An 11,324-nucleotide genomic window follows, 5' to 3' on the forward strand; every position below is an offset into this window, starting at 1 on the left:
TTAGCTCTAAGAAGCACAAGGATTGGGAGCTGAGGTGGAGGGGACTCTGGATAGGGACGGAAGGATGCCAGCTCAGAGACTTCATCATCACTGTCCCGTCCTAAGGGAGGCAGCACACGGGAGTGATTCAAGTCAGGGGCTGCCCACCAGATTCTGAAAGTGCTCGATTTTCATTCCTGCTTCTATGTCTACTGGCTGTGAGCCTTGGGACAAGTTTCTGTACCTCTTGCAGCTGCTGTTTCCTTACCTGTAAAACTGGGATGGTAACACCCATCGTGTCGTAGGATACTAACCCCTGACATGCGAAAACCCAGGTGTATGTCAAACACTTAGTATAGAGACTGTGCGTGCCCAAGAGACAGGGTGCCTATTATTGGCTGGAGCACTGAGGGGGAACTAATCGGTGGCTTCATGGACACCGACATTCTGGCATGGATTTCAGCACTAAAGAACGGCATCCTCTGTCCCACCCCCTCTTCCAAAATCTTACAAACACTGTCCCCACAGGTTGTCTGAAACTTGTCCGGATGTGCCTCTGGGCTCCTCTCAGACAGGCGGACAATCTTTCTCCTGGGAATTCTCTAGAGCCTGCCAGTAGTCCAGGAGAGTCCGGGGCTTGATGAAGTGGCAGGCCACGATCCTCCTGAAGCGGCACACAGAGAAGCGTAAGCCCTCTGGGAAAAAGGTCCGCTGGGAGTGGAGCTCCTCCAATCTGATGTTCAGCCTTTCGAGGCAGAGCCCTACAAACACGTCTTCCAGTTTAATGTATGGGACGCTGTCGGAGACATTGTACACCTGACTTGCCACGTCGCCAGAAAACACGTAGGCAGTGCCAGAGCAGAATGGTGGGTACCTGTCCCACGGATATTCAGATTTACTGACAAACCACTTACTGAATGGCTGCCTGATGGGAAACTCACGGAGTTTCAAGAAGCCAGTGAAAAACCTGGTCGTTCTGTTTTTCTTCAGAAGCAGTTCGGTCAGATAGTTGACATTGATGAACATGTCTGAGTCTGTTTTCATCACAAATGCTGCCTGAGGACAAAAGCGATGGACCCATTCCATGCCCATCACGGTCTTCAGGGTCAAATTGTAATAGACGTCCAGGAAATCCTTCTGGATAATGTCCTTGTGTCGCTGGCTCTCCTGGTCCACCTCTTTTGTTTCTGCCGCACTGCTGGTGGTCCCCAGGAGGAAGAAAGTCCTCAGCTGCTTTCCCTTCACCATTCTCTCTTTCCCCCACGTCTGCCGGATGGCCATGCGCTCAGCCAACTGTTTGTGGGAAGAGGTCACTAGCAGGACAAGGAAGGGGGGTGTTTGACTGCAGTCTGTATCTGGGAGCTTAAGGAAGTGCCCCTCCTCTTTCTTGTAAGTAAAGGACTGTTCTTTGAAAGGATTCAGATTGTACATGCTCAAATACCAACAAAGAGCCCCCAGAACCAGAAGGCAAATATACATCAATTTCATCTTCGGGCAAGCCATCTGAAAGGAACAAAATCCAATGATTAGACCTCAAAAGCATGAGGATGCGTCTAGTTTCATGCTAGAAGGCTGAGGTGGGAGAGGAGACCCGTGTTTTGGAAACTCTAGAACCTCGCTGAATACAGAAGTCGGGTGCTGCCTGGTTAAACAGTTAAGCACAGAGGTCTGACATCTGCCAGCATCTGTCACTTCACGGTGTAAGACAAAAAGCTCAGAGATTCTGGGCATTGGTCCCGGCTCTGCAGCCCTTAACCTATGGGAGTCACCGATTGCCAGTCTGTAGGGATATGGGACCAGGTCCCTCACTCACTCCCCCAGCTCTGCCTTTCTATCACTCCATGATGAAGCACAGCAAAACAAGCTGCGGGTCTGGAAATCACGCTTGCATTCTTCTCTGATCTAATTCAGCAGCATTCCTGCTCCCCAAAAAAAGCAAGTCCAATGTTCTGATGTGCACAAGTACCTTCAAATTCCGTCTCTGCCAGAATTTTTTTTTTTTTTAACGTTACTTTTTACAGTCTCTGATCTGATTCTCTCCTCTTCTGCCCACCCGTCTCTGCTATCCTCGGCAAGTTCAGGATCATCCGTGGTAATGTTATAACATTAAGAAAGCGTGTAACTCACTTTTTGCTGGGTAAGAGGAACCTCCGGTTTGAAAGCTAAAGCCACAGTGTAAATGCTAGGACAAAATTTGTTTCAAAGAACTGTCAGTGTAGAGTGCTTCACAATTATCAGGTGCTGGGCTTGGTTTGTTTACCAAAAATGATGATTCTGTCAGGAATCACTAGGAAAAAAAAAAAAAAAGAAGAGTGTCGTTCAAATCAATCGTGCCTTACCAGCAGGCCTTCACAATTTGCCGTGTCTGTAGTATCACCTTCCAACCTACTTATGTGACTCTGAGCATGCATTTGAGCCCCCATCCCAGCCTCAGTTTTCTCATGGGTATGATCAAGGCAAACAACGTCCACAACAGTAACAATACGCCAATCCCCCAGAATCCTTCAAGCCTAGGAAGTTAAGATAGGACCTAGCAGCTTTTTAGAGAGACACGGTAAACTCATAAATTAAAAGTCTCACTTCTCATCCTGATAATTTACCTTATTTACATAACCGAGTCTGTAGGTAATGCTGAGAGAATTTAACACAGAGAATAAATCCAATTCTTAACACACTAGCGGCACTTTAAAAATGTCATCCTGGGTGAGAGGACAGAAAGGACAGCAAGAAATGAAACTGAAAGAGTGAAAAGCAGAGTTGGTTTGGGCTTTTAAATTTTATTTCAGAGACCAGATGTCACTCTGTCTCCCAGGCTGGAGCACAGTAGAACAATCATAGCTCACTACAGCCTTGCACTCCTGGGCTCAAGCAATCCTCCTGCCTCAGCCTCCCAAGTAGCTGTGACCACAGGCGCATGCCGCCACACTCTTTTAATTTTGTATTTTTTGTAGACATGGGGTCTCACTATGTTGCCCAGGCTAGTCTCAAACTCCTGGGCTCACACAGTCCCCTGCCTCGGCCTCCCAAAGCACTGGGATTACAAGGGCAAGCAGCTGTGCCCAGCCAAGAGTTGGTGATTTTGATGGCCAAAAGAGCACCTCAAAATCTCACTGTCAAAATTCTGTTCTAAATATATTCATCAAAAGCAACATGAAATAATAATGGAGCTTTCTAGAATTAGCTCGCTCTCCAGAGACTTCTTTCCTGGAGGCAAACTACCTGCTCTGCTTGGCACCCCTGGGGAGTTCCTGGTCAGTTCCTGCCCCCAGCAACTTCAGAGAAATCACAGCAGAAGGCAAGGAGGAGACCAGAACTTGTCTGAACTGGTGCTCCAGGATGCTGCAAAGTTTCTTTCTTTTCTTTCTTTCCTTCCTGCTTTCCTTCCTTTCTTTACTTTTCTTTCTTTTTCTTTCTTTCCTTCTCTTTCCTTCTCTTTCTCTCTCTTTCTCTCTTTCTTTCTTTCTGTCATTATTTATTTGAATGGCTAGGATGTGTAGCTGATCAAGGGGATTGGGGGCCTGCTTTCTCCCCCACAATACATTTTACAGAGCATAAAAACCAAGTGCAAGGGAAAGAAGATATTTTTCTACTTTGTTTCCTTGCTTGAATAAATCTGCTCTTTTTCTATGGGTTGCTTTAACAGCAAATCTTAAATTCTCATTCTCTCTGATGTGCCTTTTCTCAGGACCCTTCACAGGGATCTAAATTCCAGGGATGGGCGCTCACCTCATGCAGTGCATTGGCCAAACTGCTTCCCAGGAGGCCAAGCAGGTGCCAAACCCAACTGGCCAAAGCCCCCAGGGTCGCTTGTTTTCATGGGCAACTGAACATTTTTCCTGCCTAAAGTGGAGTTACCAAGAAACCACCACCAGAAGTCACAGCTCCGAATCCTCATACATGAGGCATCTGCATCTTTGGTTGAGTCTGTATTGTGCCTAAAGAGGACTGGGGGGCCAGCCTTCCACTGGAGGAGTCAGGGGTATCTGCAGCACCAGTAGACAGAGCCTGGAAAGGGCAGCCTGTGCCCCCAGATCCTAGCCACTCCAGGCCAGCTGGAAAGCAGAAGCTCTTTGCACAAACTAGCTCTGCCTTACCTGGGACAGAGCCACGAACAGGCACTATCTGTGCTACAGAAGCCCTACCTCCAAACACATCTAGACCCCCAGACTGTGTGGCCTGACCAGCCAGTCAATAATGGAATGGCAGTTTCTCCAGCAGATTCTGCACTCTAGGTCTATTAGTCAGGGTTCTCTAGAGAGATGGAACCAACAGGTTATGGATGGATAGATCAATAGGTAGATCAATCAAAGGATAGGTAGGTAGGTAAGTAGGTAGGTAGATAGATAGATAGATAGATAGATAGATAGATAGATAGATAGATAGATAGACAGACAGATAGATGAGAAGAAATTTCTTAGGAGAATTGGCTAGCTTGATTATGGAGGTTGGGAAATACCGTGAAGGCCGTGCAAGCTGGAGACCGAGGGATGCCAAAAGTGTGGCTCAGTCCAAGTCCAAGAGCCTCAGAACCAGAGATGCCAATGGTGTAACTATCAGTCCAAGGCCAAAGACCTGAGAACCCAGAAAGCTGCTTGGTATAAATCCTCGGATCCAAAGGCCAGAGAGCCTGCAGCTCTGATCTCCAAGGGCAGGAGAAGAAGGATATCCCAGCTCTAGCAAAGAGAGAGGAATTCACATTTCTTCTGCCTTCTTGTTCTATCTGGGCCCAGTCAATGGATGGTGCCTGCCCACATTGAGGGCAGATCCTCCCCGGTCAGCGCACTGACTCATAGCCAATCTCCTCTGGAAACACCTTCACAAACACACCCAGGAATAATGCTTTACCAGTTCTCTAGGTATTTATTAATCCAGCCAAGTTGATACCTAAAAGTAACCATCACACCAGGCTTTGCTCTGTAACTTGTGGGCAATATAGATGCCAGGAGAGAACCTTGGAACTGAAGGAGATAAATACAGTTCAGAACGTGTAGACCTCCCTTCTCTGCCTCTGCCTGCTGCAGGCTCCTCTGAGTACATCCCATCTCCTGGCTCCCGCCTCCTGCCTAGGTCACCGCTCCACTTCTGGCCATAGTGCCTGAAGGACAAAGGTTATGTCTTACACCCCTCCTGAAACCCCAGAGAGTTGTGCATAAGCTGGTTGCTGGGTACATTTTGAATTAAAGTGGAACAAGTAAGTAACACACAAAGCTAGAGCCGTCAGGACAGGGAAAGGCTCTCTAAGAGGAAATCTGGGTAACCGCATCCCACCCGCGCAGGCATGTGCAGCGTCCTGGGACTCTCCCCAGGCCAGGTGAGGAGACCTTGCCTTAAGCCTGACCTGAAGCTACAGGGCACAGAGACAAAGGAATCAGAAGTCCACCTCTCTAAAGACTGGAAAACTGAAGGGAGGGTCTGGAAAATTCAGTTCAAGATGCACCTCCTGGATCTGAAAGGAGAGATCTGGAGTGAAGGGACAATGGCCAAGCCCCACAACGAGGCCAGAAAGAGTACACGAGGACAAAGCACTCAACTCAAGGGGTCTCCAGGGGCTGCGGCCCTCGGTGGAGAGGGAGCTAGTGAGCATCCTGAGCCCTGCGAAGGGCACAGCACCTGCACTGTTCCGTGAAGGTGAGGTGTGATGTAACCGGTGGAACCAAGGGATGGGAATTTCAGACCAAGGAAACCCGGGAAGGGTGTTGGCAGTCCTGAGGGCTAGGGTCCACTTTCAGGACACTCGCTCCAGATCACTGTCTTATATCCTTGGAGACTCTCACCACTGCACAGGCCTTGGGAGAACAGAACAGCATGACCAGGAATGCAGAAGGAACAACATCGATGTCCCTGCTGTCTGAACAACCCCACGGTTCTCAAATCCAGTGAGTGTCAGCCTGGGAGGCGTGTTTAAAACCCAGGCTGAAAGGTTCCGTCTCACACAGATTCTGATAAAGTGGGTCTGGGGCCCAGGAATCTATATTTTGACATGTGATCATTCCACTCTAGGCTGGCCTGGTGAAAAATGCCAGTGGAAACTGCCTGTACCGAGCCGACCAGTAATAGGCACCATGTTATAAACAAGAAGACCTCAGACCACCGTGCCCACCTTAACGTGTCAGTGGATTCGTTGTAGAGACTGAAAATATCCCTTCCCCTGGGGAAGGTGGAAAAGTGCATGACGGGGTGGACAAGAACGATGCTTCTCCATTGGAAACAGGGATAGGGTGAACTCCCGTGCCATACATGGCCTGCAGCCTCCCACCAGCTGACCCCAAACTGACACCAGCCTGGTTGGGCCTTTGGAGGCCTGGGCTTTCTCGGAGGAAAGACATTTTAGGAGGCAAATTTTCCATGAGACTAGTGGAGCTAAGCTGCAGGACGACTCACCCCTACTGTTTTCTTTTTCTTAAAAAGGAATGCCCCCCACCCCAATTGTATAAGCTTCAGACCCCATAAGACCTGGGCCTACCCCGGCCTCAAGCAAAGAGAATCTCCCAAGTGAGCTGAAGTGAGCAACCAGGTAATTAAGTAATTAAGTAATTAAGACGTCACAGGGCGGAGGGAGATTCTCAGAAACTGCCCAGGCCCACACTGGGCTGGCAACCCCAAGTCCTCCCAGCATCCAGCTCCCTGCCCACTGGAGGAGGGCTGAGCGTCAGTGTTAGAAGCAGAGAGGGTTTTGCAGCTCTTGCAACGTGATGGTGAATGTTATGTGCCAGCTTTTCTGGGTCACTCAGTTGACAGCCTGAACAGAACCAAACGCTGACCCTCTCGTGAGTAAAAGGAAAGTTCTCCTGCCTGATTGCCTGGAGCTCGGCCTTCAGTCTTTTCCTGCCTTCAGACTTGAACTGAAACATCAGCTCTCCCTGGGTCCGGAGCTTGCCAGCTTTTGGACTAGAACTTAGACTATTGGCTCTCCTGGTTCTCAGGCCTTGAAACACAGGCTGGGGCCACATCATCAACTCTCCTGGGTCTCCAACTTGCTGACTGCAGATCTTGGTACTCTCCAGCCTCCATCACTGCATGAGCATTTCCTCATAATAAATTTCTTTCTGTATACAGGCGTACCCAAGAGATATTGTCGTTTCCATTCCAGACTACTGCAATAAAGCAAATATCTTTTATCTCCCAGTGCATATAAAAGTTATGTTCACCTAGAAATACCATATGACCCAGCCATCCCATTACTGGCTATATACCCAAAGGATTATAAATCACGCTGCTATAAAGACACATGCACATGTATGTTTATTGTGGCACTATTCACAATAGCAAAGACTTGGAATCAGTGACAAATGTCTATCAGTGACAGACTGGATAAAGAAAATGTGGCACATATACACCATGGAATACTATGCAGCCATAAAAAAGGATGAGTTCACGTCTTTTGTAGGGACATGGATGCAGCTGGAAACCATCATTCTCTGCAAACTGTCGCAAGAACAGAAAACCAAACACCGCATGTTCTCGCTCATAGATGGGAATTCAACAATGAGATCACTTGGACACGGGAAGGGGAACATCACACACCAGGGCCTATTGTGGGGAGAGGGGAGAGGGGAGGGATGGCATTGGGAGTTATACCTGATGTAAATGATGAGTTGATGGGTGCTGACGAGCTGATGAGTGCAGTACACCAACATGGCACATGTATACATATGTAACAAACCTGCATGTTGTGCACATGTACCCTAGAACTTAAAGTATAATTAAAAAAACAAAAGTTATGTTCACAATATACTGGAGTCCATGAAGTGTGTAATAGCATTATGCCTAAAAAATAGCATACATATCTTAATTTAAAATACTTTATCGCTAAAAAAAAAAATGCTAATGTGCCTCTGATTCTTTAGAGAATCATAATCTTTGTGTTAGTGGAGGGCCTCACCTCAGTGTGGATGGCTCCTGACTGATCAGGGTCATGGTTGTTGAAGGCTGGAGTGGTCGTGACAATTTCTCAAAATAAGACAACAATGAAGTTTGCCACATCAATGGACTCTTCCTTTCATGAGAGATTTCTGTGTAGCATGCGACGCCATTTGATAGCATCTTACCCACAGTAGAACTTCTTTTGAAAATGGAATCGATCCTCTCAAATCCTGCTACTGCTTCATCAACTAACTCTACGTAATACTGTAAATCCTTTCTTGTCATTTCAACAATGTTCACATCATCTTCACCAGGAGTAGATTCCATGTCAAGAAACCACCTTCTTTGCTCATCATAAGAAGTAGCTCCTCATTCGTTGAAGTTTTATAATGAAGCCATGCACAGTGGCTCACGCACGTAATCCCAGCACTTTGGGAGGCCAAGGCAGGCAGATCACTTGAGGCCAGCAGTTCAAGACTAGCCTGGCCAACATGGCAAAACCCTGTCTCTACAAAAAATTAACGGGGAGGGTGGCACACACCTGTAATCCCAGCTACTTGGGAAGCAACTGTATTTCTCCTACCTTGCTAGCACGCATGTAAATTAACACACTTTGGAAAGCTGTATATACCTTGGCAGTTTCTGCTGCGGCGAAACATGTGTGCTATGATCTAGCAGATCACTCCTGCACACAGACCCAGCAGCAATTATTGCTTATATCCACCGAGACACGGTCAAGAATGTTCACAGCAGCATTGCTCATAATTGCCAAAAATTATGGTATTGATCTAGATCCAAACAGGAAAGAAAAACCACATAGTACTTTGACCAGGTAAAGTCAAATACAAAGAATCATTTACTATGATAAGGAAATGGAGTAACAAGAGACTAACAGTAATAACATCAAGACAGCTCCAAAGAATATACAAACAACCATATATAAGGAATGGCCACTGCCCCTAGGGCTGAGATTGAGCCACTGAGAAAATGCCCCCAATCAGGGCTGAGATCTAGACCCCACTGAAAGGGCACAGCTATGCCCACTGAATGGCAGAGACATTACTGCAGATCCACAATGGAGAAATATGTTTGGAATCCACCTTCTGGAACTTGCCAGAAATCTGCCCTCTAGGTTGCCAGGAAAGCAGTTCACCAGATGCACTCTGCTACAAAACACCCAGTGGGTGTACCTGGAGAAACTGCTGTCTTGCCAAGTACTCCTGTAACACCACACGGGCTGCCAAGCCAGTGTCCCTGAACCGGGAAGGAAAAAATTGTTCCCCTGCAATGCCCCTCCGGGTCCCTCCACTGATAAGCTTCAAGAGCCAGATTGCAGAGGGAAACTATTTAGAGGGCCCAGACCCATTTCCAGAGACCAGGCAAAAAGGGTGAATTTGGAGCCACGAGTCAATACATCGATAACACAACTCTGGTCAAGAAATTTCCCTCAACAGCAGAATGGATGAATGAAATGCTACACAGCCATAAAAACTACAAACTATTGACACGTGATGTATTAATCTGACAGACGTTACATTGAGTGAAAAGAGAGACATGAAATGATTCCATTTATACGAAGTTCAAAACCAGGCAAAATTGATCAATGATGAAGGAAGTCAGCAGAATGGTTACCTCTGGTGGAGAATGATTGGCTGCAAGGGAACAGAGGAACCTCTGGAGAGACGAATACATTCTATTCTAGATCTGGGTGGTAGTTACATGGGTGGACGTATACGTAAAAACTCATGGAGCCATGCAGCTAAGATCTGTGCACTTCACTATATGCACATTGTACCACGTTAATATTTTTAAATAATTTTAATGAAAAATAAGTCTCTGAAAAAAACACCTCTTCTGTAGAATTGCCCAAATTTATTCGACCATAGACCCGACTATTTTGGGGAGAGCATTTCATGGGCCAGTGTCTCACAAAACAGATCCCAGGAAATAAAGTCTGGAGTTTGCTTTTTTTGTCAACTCTGAAGTTCCTGCAACTGCTTTTGCACATCAGTTGGCCAGATATGGAAGGCAGGATCCTTGATCAAATTGTGAGATGTGCTATGATAATTCTTACAATATTTCATTAATTGCCACATCAGGATCTACTCTGTTTTCCATTATAAATCAGCTGAAGAAGCCGCAGAGCAGATACAGGAGTCCACTTTTGTTAACTGCAGGCAGCCTGCTAGGATGGAAGGAATGAGGAATCAGAAGGCCCTGGTTCACATCTCAGCTCAAACACAGTGGTGGTGTAGCACGGCCCAGGGCATTTACATGCTCGACACCTGCGTCCTTGTGTCAAACTGGTGATGACACTGCCGCCTCACAGGACGCTTGGGAAGCACTGCATGCCCAGCAGTAACTATTTCTGTCCTAACTTCTAACAAACCTCAACTCAGTTTTGCCTTCAAGGTCTACCTTGCCAGAGGCGTTCTGCCCACCCCCCGTCCAGTTATAAGACAAGCAGGGTGTACACTTTCCATGGCCTGACCTGAACCCCAGGGAAAGTGGGATGTGTGGTCCAGAAGGTGCTGAGCACCTCACTCCTGGCTCACCGCTCACATCCCAGGTCACACCTACTGAGAGCCCGCTGGCACCTGCAGGGAGAGCCCAGCCTGGGGGCCACCAGCTGCTATAAGGACAATGACCTTCTCTTGGAGCTCCAGGGGGAGGAACAGAATTGGGCCTCACAGGGTTCACTATGGAAGTAGGCTCTTTCCAGAGCCAGTTAAGGAGCCACAAGCCCCCCCACAAACGTCCTTATATCACAGGTCCTTTCAACACAGTTGGGGGAAGCCTGTGAACTCTGAATAACGTTTTTACACACACAATACAAAACATACAGAGTTACAGGGGAAATCGATTACGTTGAAATAAATGAATCAAAATATTTTTAAAAGTGAGCCAGAATAATATACATACTTCTTCACTGCTGCATTTAATAATGATTTCCAGCTCTAGATCTGATAAAAACTACCTTAACTTTGCAGACAGGACTAGCTTCACCCGTATTTGGAGATGTCCACTGCTGCTACAGTGTGATGTGAAAATAAGTGATTTCTTTCAGTGACAAAGTCACAAGTTCCACTACTGTAGATGAGGGTCCCCTCCCAAAAAACTCCCATGTTAAAGTCCTCGCCACCAATACCTCAGAATGTGACCTTATTTGCAGACAGGCTCTACACGAAGTTTCAATGAAGTCATTAGGGGGATCCCTAACCCGTATGACGGGTATTCCTTAAGGGAAATTTGGATACAGACTCACAAATAGAGAAAACACAGCATAAAGAGGAAGGCAGGGCTCGAGGCATTGTGTCTCCCAGCCAAGGAATGCCAAAGGCAGCCAGCCATCCCCAGAGCCTGCGAGACGGCCTGGAGTAGATTCTCCCTGACAGCCTCAGAAGAACCAACCTCAGCGACACTTTGGTCTCGGATTTCCAGCCTCCAGATCCCTGAGACAGCAAATGTCTGTGTTTTAAGCC

General features: G+C 47.1%; 1 protein-coding gene across 2 annotated transcripts in view; it reads right to left on the minus strand.

The window, feature by feature from the left end:
* Nucleotides 1-477: 477 nt before the first annotated feature.
* B3GALT5 (beta-1,3-galactosyltransferase 5) overlaps nt 478-11,324 on the minus strand; it is a 49,056-nt gene continuing 38,209 nt past the window's right edge. The window contains exons 2-3 of one of the 2 annotated variants that reach the window (XM_023189541.1): nt 2,107-2,266; nt 478-1,482 (exon numbers count right to left, since the gene is read on the minus strand). In XM_023189541.1, coding sequence (XP_023045309.1) covers nt 547-1,482 — 936 coding nt within the window. In that variant the 5' untranslated portion in view covers nt 2,107-2,266 and the 3' untranslated portion in view covers nt 478-546. Of the gene's footprint in view, nt 1,483-2,106; nt 2,267-4,121; nt 4,134-11,324 lie in introns of those variants that run through there. The other variant, XM_023189533.1, reaches the window with a different exon arrangement.

The sequence above is a fragment of the Piliocolobus tephrosceles genome, chromosome 19 (assembly GCF_002776525.5).
Source record: "Piliocolobus tephrosceles isolate RC106 chromosome 19, ASM277652v3, whole genome shotgun sequence".
NCBI lineage: Eukaryota > Metazoa > Chordata > Mammalia > Primates > Cercopithecidae > Piliocolobus > Piliocolobus tephrosceles.